Genomic DNA, 21,865 nt, shown 5'->3' on the forward strand with positions numbered 1-21,865 from the left:
ATACTGTAGTGGGTTTCCATGCCCTCCTCCAGGGGATCTTCCGAACCCAGAGATCAGCCCACGTCTCTTACATCTCCTGCATTGCAGAAGGATTCTTTACCACTGACCACCTAGGAAGCCCAAGAACTCCTGTGGCAAGCTCCAATTCCATTGAACAATATGAACAAGTCTCTCTGATTTTTTTCACTTTATCTTGTCGTGATGTTACTCACACCAAATTATATTCCCTTTGATCCCTTCTTTTTGGGGGGTTATCAATTTTGGCCTGAAAATGTGCAAGTGGCAGATATCTTACGTTTTTACTTCCATTAAAAAAGAAACTATTTGAATTGATAGTATTTTTCCTGATTTTTGTACACATCACTGCAGAAAGCTTGGAAAATACAGAATAATCTAAACAATCAAATAAAAATTGACAATTATATAACCACTCAGAGGTAGCCACTATTAATATTTTGTTTCCTTCTTTTCAGATTTTTATATGTTCATCTCTGTATGTTCCGAGATCTGTGTATAAGTATTAATCATAAAATGTGATATTCAACTTCTCAAGATTATTTAGAATTTTCTTCTGCATGTTAGCTGAAAAGTATCCATTTTTAATGATTGCACATTACTGCATATCACAATCTATTTAATATTGATATGTTATAATCTATTGTTGAGTACTCAATTTATTATTATTATTTGCTATTATAAATATATAACTGAGTTTTCTTTGAAAAAAGCTTTCTGGATATCAACATGTGTTGTTCTCTTTTTTAGTTTATTTTTATAGACATTATTCATTCTTTTCCTGTTTTTGCTATAACTTTCTACAGAATGGGAACCCCCAAAACCCCTACTGTAATGGCATTGATGGTGTCATGGAAGCTTATTATAGGAGTCTGAAATCTGTGCAACTGTATGGGCCAACAAATTTTGCTCCTGTAATTAATCATGTAGCAAGGTAAGTAAATAATTTGTTTATTTTAGTGTGCTAGACCAGAATGAAATCATAATTTTATTGTTGGCATGGCTCCACAAATGAAAGTTGTTTTCTAATAATTTACCTCCGAGAAAGTGAAGGAAAAGATATACAGTAAAAAGAATCTCCATTGAGCTATCATGATACTTCAATAAGAACTTTATATCAAAATATCAAATGAAAACTATACACTGGTTTATGTTAGGACCTATATTTGTTCAACCGAGGAAAAAAATTGTATTATTTGAATAAGCATCCATGAGAGCAATATCGATCACAATCTCAGTTGTGAAATCACTCATATCTAAGATTATATTCCATAGCAACATAGAAGTAATAAGAGATTGAATTCTATGAAGACAACTAAAGCCTTTCAGTGATATATAGGACACATTATCTTAACCTCCCTGATATTAACATATAGTATATGATATTGAGATTAGAATATAATTACTTATTCTAAATACATGTTCTAGAAAAATTGTTAATGTAAAATTTTATATACATTTGCTTAGCATAACCTGGGTCTCCCACATTGTAGGCAGACGCTTTACCATCTGAGACACAAGGGAAGTTGCCCTAGTAAATTAGACACTACTTTTAAATCCCTAAAATATTTTTACTGACACAGTTTTAAATCCTATGAAACCCTGCCTAATTTTTAGGTAATTGAAAAGGAACAACTCTCATAGCTTTCCCAACATGTAACCAAAACTAAAAAAGTACTGCATTTGAATTACTGAAGTTCTGTATTTGAAGGTTCTGGTACTTTACCATCTCCCTGTTAGATATGGTCAGGCTTCCCTGGTGGTTCAGTGGTAAAAGAATCTGCCTTCCAGTGCAGGAGATGCAGTTTCAACCCCTGCATCAGCATAATCCCCTAGAGGAGGAAATGGCAACCCACTCCAGTATTCTTGCCTGAGAATCCCTTGGGCAGAGGAATCTTGGTGAGGTACAGTCTATAGGATTGCAGAGTCAGACATGACTGAGCATACACAAGTGCATTAGACATGATCAGCAACTTAAATATGTTCTACTTTTCATTACCTGGGACATAGACATGATAATAAAATATCCCTGCACCCAGGACAGTGGACTCTCCTGTGGAATTCCATCTCAGGTTTACACTGATACATTGACAATGTTTTTTCTGAGTAGGACCCTTTAGATCAGGTTTTTCAAGCATTTTCAGCTACAATTTGTATTCTTATCAATTTTATGGGTTTTCTTGGTCGCTCAGTGGTAAAGAATCTGCCTGCCAGTGTAGGAGATGTGGGCTTGATCCCTTGGTCAGGAAGATCCCCTGGAGAAGGAAATAGCAACCCACTACAGTATTCTTGCCTGGGAAATCCCATGGACAGAGGAGCAAGGCAGGCTTACAGTCCATGGAGTCACAAAAAGTCAGACATGACTTAGCAACTGAACAACAACAATGAACCTTATATCTCAACCCTGGACACACATAATTAAAATAAAATAATATGAAATAATATTTATTCTTAACTCATATTTTCTTTTTTTATTACTATGGTTTCCTTTTCTTTTCTGTTACTTTTTTAATGCAAATCTTGACCCGTGAAATTGATTTCAAAATTCACTGAGTCATTACTTGTAATTTGAAAAATACTTCCTAGCTTATTGTGTTACATAGATGAGTAATATTATCTATACTTTCTTTTCCTAAGTCTTTGATAGCCATCAAATAAAGCAGAATGAAAAATTATATTAATGCAAGATAAATTATACTTGATTCTTACTCTCTTACACACTGTCATACCCATCACTGTTTTATGAAAAGATAAAAATGATAGAACCTGTTTTGTGTGAATTCATGCTATTTATTATAAATTGCATTTATAATAACTTATTACCAGTGTTTACCAATTAATTTCATAGATTTTGTGCTGATATATCTTTGCTGTAAAAGTTAAACTTTTAGCTATAAAGTTTGCCCTGATATATTAGACCATTGGTTTGTCCACAATGTATTCAAACTTTATTATTATAGAGTCCATCAGGTACTGATTTTCATTGATAATCAATAGATATTTCATTGAAATAATTTTTCTGTGATTTACTTGATGATTTTTTATAAACTGTCCTCTATGAGCACCATAATTCTTCCTCATTACTAGATATGACCAATATACTAGTTATGTACTAAAAGTCATAAAACATATTCTATTGAGAATATCATCAAGATACTCAGAATGGTAGAACAAAATGGAAAAAGAGAGGAAATATAGTAATAAAATTCTCCCGTATATTTCTAGTATTATTTGGTGAGAATTATGCAGTAGAGTACAGAAAATAAGTACTAGAATATGTTCTCATTACATGCCTAATTTTTGTCTTTGATTTTTATATTTTCCTTCTCATCTTTCACCAATTTAACATGTATTAAAGACCTAAAACTATAGCTTTGTCAAAAAAGTATTTCTTCAGTTGCATTTTTATAAGTAAGATAAAACTCACATGACATAAAACCAACCATTTTAAAGTTTACAGTTCAATGACATTCAGCATTTTCACAGTGTTATGCAATCATCACTGCTATCTAGTTCCAAAACAAGAATAACAATCATTTATATAATTTAACATGTGTAAAAATCTACCAGTGTATAACAATATAAATATTTACTACCATACATGAAATTTCCTTATTAACAATAGAAAGTTGCATTATCTTGATTTTAAAGATAAGAAAGTAAAGTTCAGATAGCTTATGTAATTTATGCAGAAGGCCATACACATTATGTGTTGCTTAGACAAGATATCTATTTCCAAAAGCCATAGCCATTCCTCTGTGGTAACATGCCTTCCAGCTCACCTTTTATTTGTGAATGAATTTCTAAGGCTGCCCAACATTTCTGTGTGCCAGCATCCAGTATGCTGTTATTCTAGTGTGCTATTTCAGAGAAAAAAAAAATTGTATATTTGAGAATTTGCCTAATATAGGCTCCTAACAAATGTTGAAATATTTTCTTGAGATTAACAGATGTGTTGACTATTCCTAATTATATTTAGCAGCTATCATGTGAGAGAAACTGTTTTATTTTGGGTACTGTTTACCTTTTATTTGCCTTTCAGATATGCTGCTTCCGTAAAGGATGGCTCCCAGTATTTTGTGCTCCTAATTGTGACAGATGGTGTTATCTCAGATATGGCTCAAACTAAGGAGTCCATAGTTAACGTAAGTAGGAATCATTCTGTCTTGGGCTGGCTAAACGAAAGCATTGTGCTACTTAGGTTAATTAACTGAAGTCTTAGTTGACTTAACAGTGAAACAAAATGTCCATGCCTTTGCAGCCAGTGCATTATCTAGACAACTCTTTTATAAATGAAAATAAATCATATCATCAACTTCATGTGCATGAGTGTGTTTATTAGTTTCATGTGTATAGTCTTACAATTTGTACAGAATATTTCTAAATATTTGCATTTCAGTTACAGGAGAACTGTGATAATTTCTGTTTATAGAACTGGATGGGGACTAGTTTCTAATTATGTGCTACATTTATGATTAATTGATTATCTTCTTTATTAGACTATAATCTATAGAATCTATATTTACTAGATTGCAATCTATAAAATTATATCTGGTTTTACTTACCTTTCTATATTCAAGTTGAGCAGTATTTGACACAAAGTAGACATTAGTAAAAATGGTTGTATGAAAGATTATCATATTTCATAATTATTAATGGCTTATTAATGACATAATTATTAATAGCATATAATTAGCTGTTTGTGTGAGAAAAATTAGTTACATGTGGGAAAAAATAAAATTTTTATAGACATATACTTAGCAAAACCAAACACAAAATGAAAGAGAGGTAAAAGCTTGCGCATTATGTGGCACACTGTCTTGCATAATATGTGGAGCCTGGATGGAAAGGAAGTTTAGGAAAGAATGGATATATGTATATGTATGACTGAGTCCCTTCACTGTTCACCTGAAACCATTGTTGATTGGCTATATTGGGCTTCCCTGGTGGCTCAGATGGTAAAGAATCTACCCGTAATGCAAGAGATCTTGGTTTGATCCCTGGGTCAAGAAGATCCTCTGGAGAAGAGAATGGCAATCTACTACAGGATTCTTGCTTGGAGAATTCCATGGACAGAAGAGCCTGGCCGTCTACAGTCCATGGGGTCGCAAAGAGTCAGACATGACTGAGCAACTAACACTTTCACTTTCACTCCTATACAAAATAAAAAGTTAAAAAAAAAAACTTGAAAGGTGTTTCTCCAAAGAAGATACACAAATAATCAACAAGCTATAAGAGCCTCAACATCACTAATATTTGGAAAATGCAAACCTAAACCACAGTTAGATATCACTTCACACATGTTATGGTGGCCAATATTAAAATTTTTTAAAAAACTTAAAAAATAAACTAATAGGACATGTACTGAAGAACAGTTATTCATATTTCAATGACCTGGTGATGTGGTTGCTATATTGCTCCACCTTTCTGTTGGTGTATCTCATAGTCTTAGCATAAAATTATTTAATCATACTAATAATAACTTTCTATAATTATCATTTGTAGTCACACATTTACTATAAAAATTGCTTTTCCTAGCCATAACTATTAATGAGATAGAGTACTGCTTTTTCTTCGCAGGTGACCCTATTGGTAAAGAACCTGTGTGCCAATGCAAGAGTGGCATGGGTTCGATCCCTAAGTTGGGAAGATCTCCTAGAAGAGGGCACTGGCAACCCACTCCAGTAGTCTTGCCTGGAGAATCCCTTGGACAGAGGAGGCCAGCAGGCTACCGTCCATAGGGTTGCACAGAGTCAAACACAACCGAAGCGACTTAGCATGCATGCATGCACTACTTTTTCACAAATATGGTATCTTTTTTCACCTTTCAGTAACAAAAAGATCTTCAAATAGAGAAAGAACAAGAAAAAAGAGACTAAAGATACCCAGAGTCAGCTTAGGAAAATTTTGTCTGAGAATAGCAAGTATAAGCAAGTGCTCAGTTTAAAATATATATATATATATTATCCAAGACTGGTTATTCCTGAAGAAAATCCACATGAATTAGCATATGTACAGAGTTCAGAAAGGATGAAAGTGGAGTCAAGTATATTATTCTGTGTTAATATTAAATACATCCAAAAGTATTTGAATGAAATTATGTGAAAAAGTGTCAATACTTAGGATATTATTTTCTTCCTAATTCTTAGTTGTTTTCCTAATTCAGTTTCTTAACTGTGAACAAATTTTATATTCTCTTTGAAGGCTTCAAAACTTCCAATGTCAATAATTATAGTAGGTGTTGGACCAGCAGAATTTGATGGTGAGTAATAAAATTTCAATAGCATTAATTGGGAATTTATTAACTGTAACTCATCATGTACTTACATATCTATCACTCCTTTTTTTGCATATAGGGATATGAGTGTGTATGTGGGTTTGTATACTATGTCCATGTACGTACAGACATAGATATCACATGATGGAGTCTATTGAAGCGAGCAAATTAAAAGAATGTCTTCTGAGTAGTTCATTATCTCTCTAGTATAGGTTAATTCAACCATGTAGCTTTCTGTTTTATTAGAGATGAATTGTACCTCAAAATATTTCTTAATATTGAATGATAAATTGAGTTTTTGTTCCTAAGGCAAAACACACTCTGGGTTCCCTAAAAACTTTTTAGGGTGAGCACTAAATAAATAAACCACTATGTTGAGAAGCATAATAATGGATTTTCAGACCTTGGCTTGTTGGTAGACATTATCTTTATACATATTTATGTTCTGTCATATGAAAGACCAAAGTAAAATGAAAATGGATATGACTATCTGAAACTTAATAAGACTATATAATCATGCTAAATTCACTTATTGGGCAGTTTTCTGTTTCTGTTGGCTAAAGCCATCTTCAAATGCCAATTAGTGATGGGTGTTCATGTAACTAGTAATCTGGGTAAACTCTAAAGTTAGTCCATTTCTTGTCACCTGATGGATTCCTTTAAGAGAACTCTATGCTAGGTAGCAACTGTATAACCACATAATATTCACCTGATTCATGTGTTTTTACATTGATAATGAGAGTATTTAGCTTGGAACTTTAGACATTAGAATAATTTTAAAATATTTGAAGCAACTTTTGGTATGTGACAGGTTAATTTAGGCACATAGGTGGCTAATCATAATATGATCATCACTAAGATGATTCTTGCCTAACCACCAGGGCCTCCCCAGTACGGACAGTACAGGTCTGTCAGTCTCAGGAAAAACAACACAGCAGTTATATTGCTGATCTTGGAGGTTCTTGCCTTTGATTCCATACTTGGCTGGTCACACTTTGCATCATTATAATCTTCCAGTTTCTAAAGCAAAGTCAGTTTAGCCCTGCCTGCTGTTGCTCCTGCTAATATTTTCTCTGTCTCTGAATATTTACATCTGTTTTCATTGTCCATCAAGCATGACTCTGAGCTACCTCTCTGGAGTCAGGAAAACTAAGACACATCCTTCTTGTTAATACTTTGTGTACTTGATCATCTGCACTGAGCAGTGACAGGCTACAATTCACAAACTTTACCAGTTGCTAGGTTAAAGTAATTCATGATTTCCTTTTCAGTTACTAATTTGCTTTTGCCTCTCAAGTATGCACTTTTCACTGGGTACATCCCAGCTCTCCAGGAGTCCTGTGGAAGACCATTGTTAGGTGTAAGACCTCAATCACTTGTTCCTCAACCTCCCACACATAATGTATGAATACAGAGCAACTGATATTTCCTGGTGAATATTTCTGGTCATATATTTCTATTCAAAGCAGCAGGCACAGCTATTTAGGTACTACCCTCATACAATAGCCACACTTATTTAGTTTCTTCAATTCTTTTGTTCCCAATGAATTCTTGATCAGAGTTTTGAGGTATGAAAATTCATTATTTCCCCCTCTGATTTCTTGAACTAACTAAAAAAAATATGCAAGAGTCACTCAAATAGAAATCAAAATGTAAGTTTTATTAATAGTAGTTCAGAATTAGAGAATCTGAGTTACCCTGTGCACAAACTCAGACTTCTTATTTCTTTTCTGCCCCAAAATTAAATGACCTCCCTTTTATGTCAAGGCCTCCTCTGGACAGGAGCAGAGCCTTGCCTATTTATCATACCACAGGGAGAAATTGCCTTCAACCTGAGGATAGAGTACTCCAAAAAGAGATTCAAGGTCAGTTCCATCTCCCAATCTTAGTTATCCTATGAATCACTCTTCTCATGAGGAAGAGTGATTGAAGATTATAGACATAAGGAATTTGCCTTCCCATAGAATTCTGTCTTGGGAATTAAAGTGAACTTCTCCTCTGGCAAGCCTATAAACAGGCAATTAGGGTCCTGAAACACCTGATTTTTGTTTTCACCCTGATGGAAGAAAATTTCTGAGTTACATTCAAGTTGTTATTATCTTATCAGAGGAGCCTTTTTCTAGGCACTTCCAAATCTACCATAAGTAAGTTTATATAGTATGCATATCAATTAGTAGGAAAAGACTGCAGTAAAACTTGCATATTTTCTCAGTTAGCTACACAAATCCAACATCTACATGTATTTCAACCAAGAGGTTTACATAGGCAAGAAATAAAACATATTGCCATCTATTCTTTGAAAGTAGAGGAAATATAAATTAACTATTAGATTAACGAGTATTTAAATGTCTTATTTCTGAATTTCAGTGAGAATAATTTAAAACTTTCTGTATAATTTTTCAGGGCAGAATTTCTTTGTCCTTAAAATGCAACAAGTCAATGTAGTATCCATGTAATTGCCTTGATCCAAGTTTAGGAGAGGGGGGAAAATATAAGGGGTTCTAACGTCATTTTGTCTCCCAAGGCTAGAAAGAAATACAGGTCTGTTTCTTATACATCTTTTTTCCAGAGAGGGGATCAGGTGGGTAACCGGGGCTTATGATTTCAGGTTCCTTGAGGACCAGATGATCTGAAAAATTGAAGGATGAACATTTCCCTTCCACCACTTACATGCCATTTGTTTTCTTCTTGCTCTCAAATGTGTAGTTTCCAATTCTGCTACCTGCAGCCTTTTAACCCAAAGGACATACTGAAAAGTGGGTGATATTTTTATAGCATCTCATTCTAATACGTTGTTGCCTGAGTAACTGCCATTTTCTTTAACTGAAATGAAACACTCACAAAGACCAATGGAGATTGTAGAGGACGGTGGAAGGTGAGGCCCAGAACATCATCTAATTTTTGTTGTCTATTTTTGAGTGAGTATAGGGTAATCATTATGAGTTATTAGCAAATTAGATAATATAGGAAAAAATTCTCTGATTGCTGACATGTCACCATCAGTGTTCATTTATGTCTCAAAGTAATATGAAAATTTTGAAAACAAACCTAGAGGAAAAAAGAAATTAATTATTGAAAATATTTGAGTATATTGAATTTTCCTATTTAGATCCCTAATAAATAGGAGAGAAAAATAGTTCTTTTGTATTTTGAATAATTTAATTGCCTTGTTAATGGAAATTTATACAATTTACTAAATATTGACATATATTATATATCTAAACAGATTACTGGATGATGGTTCACTATCAAATTATGTGTACCGGCAATGTTTCACCCCAGATATTTATTCCTGAAAATATGTAGAAAAGTAAAACTTAAAAGACATGTTGTTAAAAAAAAAAAGGCATAACGATATAAAGAACAGTTTGATGGTTGCCAGAGGCTTGCCAGGGCTGGAGGTGGGTGAAATGGGTGAAGGAAGTCAAAAGGCACAAACTTCTAATTATAAAATAAATAAGTATGTAATGTACAGTGTGGTGAATATAATTAATACCATGTTGCACATATGAAGGCTGCCAAGAGAATAGACCTTAAAGTTTTTATCAAAAGAAAAAGAATTTATAATCATGTATGCTCAGTTAGACTCATTATGGTGATCATTTCACAGTATACACAAATAGTGAATCATTACATTTTACTGCTAAAAATAATATAATGTTATTTTGCAGTTATAGCTCAATCAAAATAAAAATAGGAAAAACAGTAAAATATCTTTAGCTGAAATGCATTATCCAAGCACTGAAGAAAACAGTGAAAAGGTGAGGACTGTATTCTAGTGATTTTTAGAGGGCAAAAAGCAAACAGTTGGTTTGTGAAAGCAAAATGGCTCTCTGGAGTCTGGTGAATATCATGTGTATACAAAATGAGTTTCTAGTAACAGAATTATACTTTAAGTACAAATTAGCATCCCTTATGTAATTACTTATTTACAGAATTCTCACCAAAAAACATTAAACTCTGGAAAATGTTCTCAATTGCAGCATAACACTACTGTATACCAGCAATTCTGTTATATCACAGCATTCCCAAAAAGCAGTTGACCTATGTAATGTCAAAATTATTTTTAACCAATGAAAAAAATCATACCTCAGAGAGAGATGATTTATCCAGTCACTAAAAACTTTTTGTTTTAAAATCTATTCACAAAAAGATTACAGACAATATGATTGCATAGTTTGTTGTAATTTCAAAGAGAATAAAGTTCAAATTGTTATTGGAAATTCCATAATGATTAGTACCAAGTTTCTTAAGTTAGAAAAAAAAAACATTAAAACTGAATGAATTAGCCTCATTTGATGAATCCATCATGTAAGCATGTAACCCAGAGTTGAGAATTTGTAGGATGGGAGATGTACCTAAAGACTTTTACACTGTATAGGCTCTCCTCACTTTTCAAAGCATCACATGAGGTCTTCACTTGCTTTCTTCATTTGTAAAATTGACATTCAGTTAAGTTTTGGGGAAGAAATCACTGTGGAGATGAAAGGATCAGAAAGCTTTCTGCCTTTACATAGGACATTTTGTTATTTTATACACCTTGGTTTCCTTATTGCCTACATTGTTAGAGTATAATGGCTAAAATGCTTTGGATAAATTATACTATTTTATTTTCAAGCAATGGTTGAATTGGATGGAGATGATGTAAGAGTTTCCTCCAGGGGAAAATATGCTGAAAGAGACATTGTGCAGGTAAGAAATTTGATGGAAATTATTTATTTTGTTCATTGTGAAGAGCCCATGTCAGTTCTAATTTGTAAATGAACACCTTAAGTTGAAATCAAACCTCAGGTTCTGTTTAATTTAGGCAGATGATTATGAGATGCATGTTAAGTAACAGGGCCTAAAATAAGCACCCAGTTACTTTCCCCTGTACGTCATGTTCACCGCATATAAAACAGAATTGTTAATAAGTATATTTTCTTACTTTATTATTACCAGAAAATATCATTGAGGTCTTTAGTAAAATTAAAATTCAGAAACACAACAGACTTTTAATGGTGTTTATTTATTTATTTTTTAGTACTCAATAAAGATTAAAAATATTTTAAAATAGCTGATACATATTCAACTAAACTTAGTAGAAACAAATCAAAATGTAAAATGTTTTATTTTTCTCATAGATTATTGCTAGAAAAGTATAAAAATACATCTTAGAATTATATATAAATACAAAAATTATATAAAGGGTATGTGTTAATATAGCAATATATAATAACATAATAATTTGTATAATAGTATAATAAAATATAGCATAATAGTAGATTATATGTTTCTATATATAAATATATATATATATATATACACATGATTCATAATTCTGTTGGAATCAAGAAAAATAATTAACTGAAGTCTACTATTCTGGGAGGGAGTAGAAAGAAAAGAATCAGTTTAACCAAATTGTAACCAATATAGTAAGTCTATGATTGAAGCAACAGAGTTAAATCAATTAAACTTCTGCATACTTTAAAGTGTTTATATCTTTTAGAATGTCAGAAACAAAAACGACTATGAAATACACCTTTTAAATAGGAAATGGAAGTCCCTGTTACAATTTGGGCACATAATTTAAAAGTTTTGAAAGTGCAAATAATAGAATTCAATATTATCTCCTAAATAATAACTTATATATTCACCTATAATATAGTCATTAAGAGAATCTGTTTGAAATCTAACAGAATTTGGTTCAAATTCTGGATTGTCCTCTGTGATAACTTGGACAAGCTTTCTAAATTTCAGTGTTCTGGCATTGTTGTAAAGATTTAATCATTAATGTATATAAAATACATTACTTAGATAACACTCAATAAAATGAAACAAAAATAATTTTTAAAATCAGAGAGGGAAAATAATATAAAATAATCCATAAATATAATAAAAAGATTAATCTTGACAAATACAAATGCATTGTTCTTTATCAGTCAGCAAAGTTGTTTTAAGATAGAAACATCTGTATAACAATTTTTTAAGGAGATAATTAAATATGATTTAAACTTTTAACCTGGGGCTTCCCCGGTGGCTCAGAGGTTAAAGCGTCTGCCTGGAATGTGGAAGACCCGGGTTCGATCCCTGGGTCGGGAAGATCCCCTGGAGAAGGAAATGGCAACCCACTCCTGTACTCTTGCCTGGAGAATCCCATGGAAGGAGGAGCCTGGTAGGCTACTAGTCCATGGGGTCGCAAAGAGTCGGACACGACTGAGCGACTTCACTCACTCACTCAAACTTTTAACCTAATGTTTACAAAGCACACACACATGAATAATTTGGTTAAAAGCATCTGACAAAGGGAACATGGTGATGTGGTCATCTAAGAATCCCACAATGTTTTGTTTTTATAATTAGACACTTTATTCATCTTAACCTGGTTAGCATAATTATAGATCCAGGTAATTGCACTTTTCTCCTAAAAGTCTCTCCATAATATTTGGTTCACAATTTCCTTAAAATCAAATTGCTGCAAGGAAGTATAAATTTGAAGCCCCTTAAAATGTGTTATGTTTCTGTTTTGATGCATTTTTACAAAGTTAAAAGAGGCAACTTCATCTTTCGTGGTATCATCTCAATGATGCTTAAAGGAAATTGACATTACTCTCTCCCTTAGAAAGTAGCTGCTTCCCAGGTGGCGCTAGTGGTAAAACAGCTGCATGCCACACAGGAGACACGAGCGATGTAGGTTTGATCCCCGGGTAGGGGCAATCCCCTGGAGGAGGAAATGGCAACCCACTCCAGTATTCTTGCCTGAAAACTCCATGGACAGAGGAGCCCACAGGCTGCAGTCCATGGGGTTGCAAAGAGTCAGACACAGCTGAGCACACACACACATTAGAGGGTGGTTAAGATTGCTCATAACATTAAGATTTCCTTTAAGATGACTAATATATTACATTAGTGACAACCAAGTTTTTTAGTTATTTTATTAATAAAACAAAAGTTCCCTTGATCATGAAAGTCTTTTGTCTCTAATTGGATTTGCTACATTGGACAGAATATTGAGATAGGACTCAGGTCTACAAAATTATAATGTTATCATTCTGATCTTGAACAAGTCAATAAATTTCCCTTGAGCTTTTCTTTCATTATCTCCAGACTCCATCTTCATATATATATATATATATATATATATATATATATATATATATATATATAATGCAAAAATGCATTACAACAGCAACACAACACATTTTTAAGGACTTTAAATATATATATATATATATTCTCATTAAAAGTCAGAATCTTAAGACTAATATATCATCATAAAGTGACACTGAGGTCACCAAAGATTTCGAAGGCACCTGATTTTGAAGGCACCAAAGATTTTGAAGGCTAAAGACTCAAGGAATTGACTCAAGCTATTCTACCATATAAAGCTGAACTGAAAAAGTCATGAGATGTTACAGATACTGAACAGGATCTTCCCAGAGAATTAGTAGCCTCCTGAATGACAATGGCATCTTGACTTACATGTCTATATTTATTTAAAGATATTTGGTGAATCCTTTTCTAATCTTATGGAAAAGTTCCTAAATGCTGATTATCTTTTAAAAATAGTTTGCAGGGTAATCATTTACATATCACATTGTATTCAAGAAGAATTAGCATTTTTCTCTCACCTTAATTAAAATCTCATAACATTGCACAATTACAGGTTTCCTGGTTCTTCCATTCACTAAAACATTTTTAAATGAGTTATTTTTAAGAATAGAAATATTCTTGAATATTTATAATATTGAGGTTGCAAAGATACACCAAGAATATTGTCAATCTTCCTACCATCAGAAAATACCTAAGTTATCATAATCAGTGCTATAAATACTGGTGGTTAAAATAATGTCAGAAAATAAGATCTATTTAGTCTGTCTTAACTTTTTGCTACTTTCAATTTCTTACACATTGCTAATCAAGTTAACACACTCCAAATGATATCCCAAATTTCTTAAGTGGACAAACAAAAGCCTAACTGTAAATGGCAGAAGGTAGCTGAGTTCCACAGAAAGTTGGGAGTGGTAGATGGGGTTTTTATTATGTCAAATATTAAGTGGCACCCAACTTCTCCATTGCTGGTGCTTTTCAGTCAGTAATGTCAGACTTTTTGTGACCCCATGGACTGCAGTACACCAGGCTTCCCTGTTCTTCACTATCTCCCAGAGACTGCTCAAACTCATGTCCATTAAGTGGATGATGCCATCCAACATCTCATCCTCTGTCATCACCTTCTCCTTCTGCCTCCTATCTTTCCCAGCATCAGGGTCTTTGCCAATGGTTGGCTCTTCGATTCAGGTGACCAATGCATTGGAGCTTCAGCAAAAGTCCTTCCAATGAATATTCAGGGTGGATTTCCTTTAGGATTGACTGGTTTGATCTCCTTGCTATCCAAGGGACTCTCAAGAGTCTTCTCTAGCACAACAGTTTGAAAGCATCAGTTCTTCGGCACTCAGCCTTCTTTATGGTCCAACTCTCACATCCATACATGACTACTGGAAAAACCATAGCTTTGACTATACAGAACTTTGTTGGCAAAGCATGTCCCTGTTTTTTTAATATGCAGTCTTGGTTTGTCATAACTTTTCTTACAAGGACCAAGTGTCTTTAAATTTCATGGTTATAGTCACCATCCACACTGATTTTGGAGCCCAAGAAAATGAAGTCAGTCACTGTCTCCACTTATTCCCCATCTATTTGCCATGAAGTGATGGGACCAGATGCCATGGTCTTAGTTTTCTGAATGTTGAGTTTTAAGCCAGGTTTTTCACTCTCTTTCATCTTCATCAGGAGGCTCTTTTCATTCCTCTTCACTTTCTGCCATAAAGGTGGTGTCATCTGCATATCTGAGGTTATTGATATTTCTCCCAGCAACCTTGATTCCAGCTTGTGATTTATCCAACCTGGCATTCTGTATGATGTACTCTGCATATAAGTTACATAAGCCGGATGACATTATACAACCTTGATGTATTCTTTTCCCAATTTGGAACCAGTCCATTGTTCCATATCCAGGTCTAACTGTTGCTTCTTGACCTGCATACAGGTTTCTCAGGAGGCAGATAAGGTGGTCTAGTATTTCCAAATTTAAAAATTTTCCACAGTTTTTTGTGATCCACACAGTCAGAGGCTTTAGCATAGTCAATGAAGCAGGAGTAGATGTTGTTTCTGGAATTCCCTTACTTTTTCTATGATCCAACAGATGTTTTCAATCTCTGGTTCCTCTGTCTTTTTTAAATCCAGCTTGTACATCTGGAAATTCTCAGTTCATATACTGTTTGAAGCCTAGTTTAAAGGATTTTGACCATTACCTTCCCACTATGTGAAATGAATGCAATTGTGTGGTAGTTGGAACATTTTTTTGCATTGCCCTTCTTTGCAATCAGAACGAAAATTGACCCTTTCCTTTATGTCAAATCTTAAGTGGCATCCATCTTCTTTATATAATAATAATATTTAATCATTTATTAAATCCTTCATATGCTAGGCAGGCTAAGAGCTATAATATTACTTCCCCTTGACCTTATGAGACAAGTACTTTGGTTATCATATTTTATTTTTAAAAAAAATGAAGTTTTATCTTTCTTGTCCATACTCACATAGCTAGTAAGAAGTAGTGAAATGAAAGTGGTAGTCGCTCAGTTGTGTGCAACTATTTGCGATGCCGTTGACTCCAGTCCCCCAGGCTCCTCTGTCCATGGGATTCTCCACGCAGGGATACTGGAGTATCTTTTGTCAGCGGATCTTCCCAACCCAGAGATCAAACACAGTTCTCCTGCATTGTAGGCAAATTTGTTACCATCTGAGCTACCTGGAAAGCCCAGTAAGAAGTAGAGTCACATCGTAATCTTGAAATTTCTTATTATAAAATATTTAACAAGTATTTTATATATCTTTTATTCTAAAACCTAAACATAGCATTTAAGATAATACATGGCTTGACTCTAATCTTCCTTTTTAGCTATACACAAACACAAGCAAACACACATGCCCACTTTGCCCAGGCCAATAGGACAATTAACTGTCTTTGCATCACCCATTTCTGTAGTTCTGCTCTTATTTTCTTTTGTCATTTTACCTGGAATACTCTTCCCCCTCATTGGGCTGATTAAAACCCGGCATTTTGACATTTCCCAGTGTACACAGCCTTTTACAAAGCTCTCCCTCTTAACACTTGAATAAATTTCCCCATTCTTTCACTTTATTAACATATTATTTTATATCTTCCTCAAAATACTGGCCACTTTGCCTTTTAATGTTTATAAATAAGGACGCTGAAGCCCAAGATGGAATGTTAACCAACTTGTGAAAAATTATTTAGGTCACAAGTCTGTAGATCCAAAAAGTCGGCAGAGTTCTGATTCCAAAATCTTTTCTGTTACAATGCATCCACTCTCCTAAAAGGCCAAATTATAATTAAGATTAGAAAGATCTATTCCCCTTTTCATATCACTGTAGTAGTCAATGTATAAGAGATCAATTTGAATTTAATCAATATCTCTGATACATACAACTATCTGATCTTGGGGTAAGTTAATTAAACTTAAAGTTTTTATTTTCTTCTTTGTAAGTTCATAATATGCTTATAAGAACTAAATAGATATTGTACTAAATCACTCAGCAGAAAGCCTCCCAACTGCCAGTTGCTCAAAAAATTAATATCAGTATCAGTTATTATTGACAGTATATTAGCATAGTCCAGTGGGAAGGCATTTTTATATCATTGTGTCCTAGCAGCTGTACCTTGACATATGACATTGTTGTCAGTCTTATGTGTGATTATATTCATTGTCTCAAGATTCACTCTCATATGGCTATAATATAAACAGCATGCAGGATGAGATTCTATTGTTATTATAAAACTTAAGTGAGTTATTTTCTAAAGCAATATATGTAAAGGTTTTCCATGTATTTGTTTACTTGCTTATGCTATGAATTGGCCATTGAATATAATGCAGTATCATTTATCCTGGCTTCATTCAGCTGCTATCCAGCCTATCATTCCCTTAAAAAATATATTTAAATCATATCTTCCATTAAAAGGTAAATAATAACCTTGAAGGCTTAGACATGAAATGCTCTAATGGAGCTCTGCAAAATAGGAACAAATAAATTGAACAGAACTGCAATTAAAAGCTCATTTGCCCAAACTGATTCAAACTTTTTTCACAAATAGGCAAAGTTAGCTGTTAGAGCAACTCTGTAGAACATTTTCCTTATTCTGGATCTAAGTATAAAATAAAGATGCAGAGTGTCAAGGATATGGTATATTTCCACTGAATAGAATGCATTTATTGGTATTCTTCATATGAATGTGATAAATTAGTTCAAAGTAAAAATTGATTTGTTCCTCTAACCTAAACAGTTTAAGGGTCCAAGTTAATTTATGGTACTAGTCAGTGACCAACATACATTCATAAGTGTGTAGGTGTTATTTTGAACAGGAGGTCCCTAGGTATAGTGATCAGAAATAAGTGATTAAAAGGGACAATAAACAGAAGGATCTGATAAATTGAGTGGGAAATTGTTCCTGTAGAAGTATATGAACAATAGTCCAGGAAGAAAGAGAGTATAGTTTTGTCATGAATAGTGTGAGGTTCAACATTGATAGGAGGTAAAGGAAACAGAGTCACTTGTCATTTTCATGTCTAACTTAGGGAAGTGCTTCTTGACTTACTGAAGAGTTGAATGTTCCTTTGGAAAGGATGAAATAATTTAGGTTAGTGAGTAGAACATTCTCAGCCATCTTTTTCTCCACTCCCAACACACATATGGGATGAGGCATACTCCTGTTGATAATATCACAGCGACTCTTAACTCAGGGGCAAGGTCCATACTCAAGGGACATATCAGAATCTGTGCCCACATTTAGTAAACATAAATTAAATGAGATATATACCTCCCTGCTTTGTTGAAAACTAAGATTTCGTTCTTACCCATTATTTATAAACATGTTTTAAGGATAAGTAGAACTGTATGTATTGTGCAAACAATGATTTTGAATCTTAGTTTTGACATTCCAGAGTGTCATAACATTTTTAAAAATAAACTTATATTTACTTCAATAAAAATGTGACACATCTTACCGCATTTGCTGAAAAAGTGGAAAAAACAGGATGTTTTAATAACAAATAGATCAGTAATTACATTTTTTAGATTATGGTACTCTAGTACCTAAATTTGAAAGAGAGAAAAACTTGATAAGAAAATATTTCTTATAAAGTTTGATATGAGTGTAAACAAAAGACTCGAAAGAAAATAGTGCAATATTTATATTGCATATATAAATGTATAAATTAATGAATAGTAATAATAATGGCTATCACACATACATATTATGAGCTTAAAACTGTTTTAAGCACTTATTTGTTGATTTTTTTAATATAACAACCAGATGAAGAAGGTATTATTATTATTATCTTCATTTTATAGACGAGGAAACTGAATGACATTAGAAAATCACTTGCCCAAGATCACGCAGCTAATAAGCAGCAGGACCAGCCTCTGCACTTGGGGAGTATAATTCCAGAGTTTGTGAATTGAGGGAATAAAAAGATTACTAAATTTAGCTTCCATGGTCTAGGAAGAGCTTCCCTGGTGGCTCAGATGGTAAAGCATCTGCCTACAATGTGGGAGACCCGGCTTCAATCCCTGGGTCGGGAAGATCTCCTGGAGAAGGAAATGGCAACCCACTCCAGTATTCTTGTCTGGAAAATCCCATGGATGGAGGAACATGATAGGCTACAGTCCATGGGGTCGCAAAGAGTAAGAAAAGACTAAGCGACTTCACACATGGTCTAGGAAAAAAGTCAAAACCAAAATAAAAGTAAATATAAGAGCAAAGTTGAGATAAAGGAAAGACACAAGCAAGTAAGTTCTCCCTCTGCCCTAGAGAAGAATAAACTATTTTCCAGAGTGTTGCCATTTCCCTGAAATATAGGTATTAGCTATAGATTGTTAAAAAACTGATCTCCCATAAAATAGATATAGATATATGCTTCCCAGGTATTGCTAGTGGTAAAGAACCTGCCTGCCAGCGCAGGAAACATAAGAGACACAGGTTACATCCCTAAGTCAAAAAGATGTCCTAGAGGAGGTCATAGAAATCCACTCCAGTATTCTTGCCTGGAAAATCCCATGGGCAGAGAAGCCTGGTGGGCTACAATCCATAAGGTTGCAAAAAGTCAGACACAACTGAAGTGACTTACATGCACACAGGCAACCAAACCATTACTAAATGTTTATTTTTTAAATAATATGCCTTTTAAAATAAGAATGAAATAAACAATAGCAGAATTTAGATATTTTTTCTCATCAGTCCTTCAGTGTATTCACCTTATAGTGTCAGAGAGAAAATAAACCTAACTTTGTTTGCACCTCTTTGCTTTTTTGTTAAAAATGTCATCCTGTCCAAATTAGATAATGACTTTACAAACATTCATATATGCCTCTTTCTTTTCTCAACTGAAGATTATATTTACTGTGTCAGTGTCTTTCTTATCCTTACTTAGATACCTTTAAAATAAGAGAAACATTTGTCACCTTCTATCACATTTCTAAAAGTTGTGCTGTTTTCCTCTTGGTTCATAACAGGGTAAAATTATGATCACATAAGTATGCGTCTGTCTGTATTATGCCTTATATTAAAAAGAAAGAAGTAGTTTTCTGATCTTCCTTAAAAGATATTGCTTTCACTATATAAATGGTATTACATTTGCTATTCAATTTAACATTTTAACTTGCTTTATCTATCACAAGTATCTGACTGATTTAAAGTCTGCTCCCTAATAACAGTTGTTTTCTGAAAGCATATCTTGAGTAACTGTTTAAGTCAAAAGTAAATTTCTCAAAATAAACTTAAAGTAGTTATGTACGAAATGAGAGTGTGCTCACTCCCTGATTCTCTGGGAAAAAAATGATTTAATTTAAACTTCAAAACATTATATTTAAAAGTTGTTCAGCCTCCTGAAATGTCTTCACTGTGCCTTTTCTCCAAAACCTAAAATTACTGCATGCCCAAACTATCACAACATTACCAGTTCTCAAGTTGCTTTCAAGAATCATCACGTCTCTAAGGCAAAACTGAATTACTGCTCTCAAACAGCACAGTATTTTTTTAAGTAACCTTTATAACAGAGAACAGAATCAAGCAATCTATTGTCAGAGTATTCACTGATACGAATTCTCACATGATTGTTTATATAAAGAGAGAGCAATCATTTTTTTGTACTGTAAAAATAATTTTGATATTTGGTATACATCAATAAGAAGTATACCAAAATCTATGCTGAAGTTTTCCAATTGTTTATTGTTTGCCTTTTCAAATAATATAAAAATCAAGCATATTGCAGGTTCATACTAATGTGAACTGTATAAATTTTTCATTCATTTCCATGTGATTTGATGGTCTGCTAATATAATTTAAAATACTTAACATGTGTTCAGGAATCTTTAGCAATTTGCACTATTTTTTAACCCTGAATTGAGTAATATTTCTACACCGAAAGCTGAGTTAAGCATGCATTAACTTCATTTGAGAAGAAACTGAACCTGAGGAGAATAGTGCTCTTTTCAATTGGAGTCAGGTTAGGTGTAGAACTCAGAACTGTATAATGCATGTAGCAACATGATGGGTGTATCAGGACCAGGAGACAAGAGTTATTGTGGGGAAAAAACATAAATAACAATTACATCTCATTTTAGAAAAATTATAAGAAAGGTGTGGTCACTGTTAGAGCTATTTATAATGAATCAAATCTCTTTAAATTCATAGTAATTATTATGCCTCTTGCCATTACTCCAGCTTCTCTGATTCTCCTACAACCAAAAGTTTATATATGTTGGTTTTGTGTCTATTTTTTTATTTATTCAAATAGCATGGTAAGCTCTGTTAAATAACATACTTTCAACTCTGTTTTAGTTTGTGCCATTCAGAGATTATATTGACAGAAGTGGAAACCACATTCTGAGCATGGCTAGATTAGCTAAAGATGTCCTAGCGGAGATCCCTGAGCAGTTTCTCTCCTACATGAGGGCCAGAGGAATCAAGCCATCACCTGCACCTCCTCCATACACCCCATCTACACATGTGTTACAGACTCAAATATAACTCTGTTCCAAAATGCTAATGTAACTACACTTTGGTTAGAACTGCTGAGTCCATGCTTTTCTCCTGGTGCTCTATAATGAACCAGGGAATAATATATTCATCTAAGTTTGGTTTCAGCAGAATTGGTTAGTATGCCATTTTTTATCCAAAATTTATTATCTTCCTAAACCAAAACTGTAAATATGGTTGTTGCATGAGCAACAGAAAAATTGTTTATATGCTTGATGCAAAATATGATGTCTTGTATGAATCTTAAAGTTTTTGGACAGAAACAGCTAATTTCCAGTGAATTGTTGGGAAAAAGCACAACCTATGTTTTTAACTCAGATATTGTCTTAGACTGCTATGTGTATAGGAAAGCAGTCTCTCTGTATCAATGTTTACATGTTACTATTTTTTAAATTAAAATACTTTTATAACTATTCTTAAGAATACAAATTTTGAATATTGAATCCTTTGTCTTCTAAATTGCAATAGCTATAGTC

The 21,865-nt window shown here is 33.5% G+C and overlaps 1 protein-coding gene across 1 annotated transcript in view; it reads left to right on the forward strand.

The window, feature by feature from the left end:
- Positions 1-21,565, forward strand: part of CPNE8 (copine 8) — a 258,480-nt gene extending 236,915 nt beyond the window's left edge. The window contains exons 16-20 of the mRNA XM_068969689.1: positions 822-949; positions 4,058-4,160; positions 6,220-6,277; positions 10,911-10,984; positions 21,192-21,565. Of these exons, the coding sequence (XP_068825790.1) occupies positions 822-949; positions 4,058-4,160; positions 6,220-6,277; positions 10,911-10,984; positions 21,192-21,380 (552 nt within the window). The 3' untranslated portion in view covers positions 21,381-21,565. The remainder of the gene's footprint in view (positions 1-821; positions 950-4,057; positions 4,161-6,219; positions 6,278-10,910; positions 10,985-21,191) is intronic.
- Positions 21,566-21,865: the final 300 nt, after the last annotated feature.

The sequence above is a fragment of the Capricornis sumatraensis genome, chromosome 4 (assembly GCF_032405125.1).
Source record: "Capricornis sumatraensis isolate serow.1 chromosome 4, serow.2, whole genome shotgun sequence".
NCBI classification, from domain to species: Eukaryota; Metazoa; Chordata; class Mammalia; order Artiodactyla; family Bovidae; genus Capricornis; species Capricornis sumatraensis.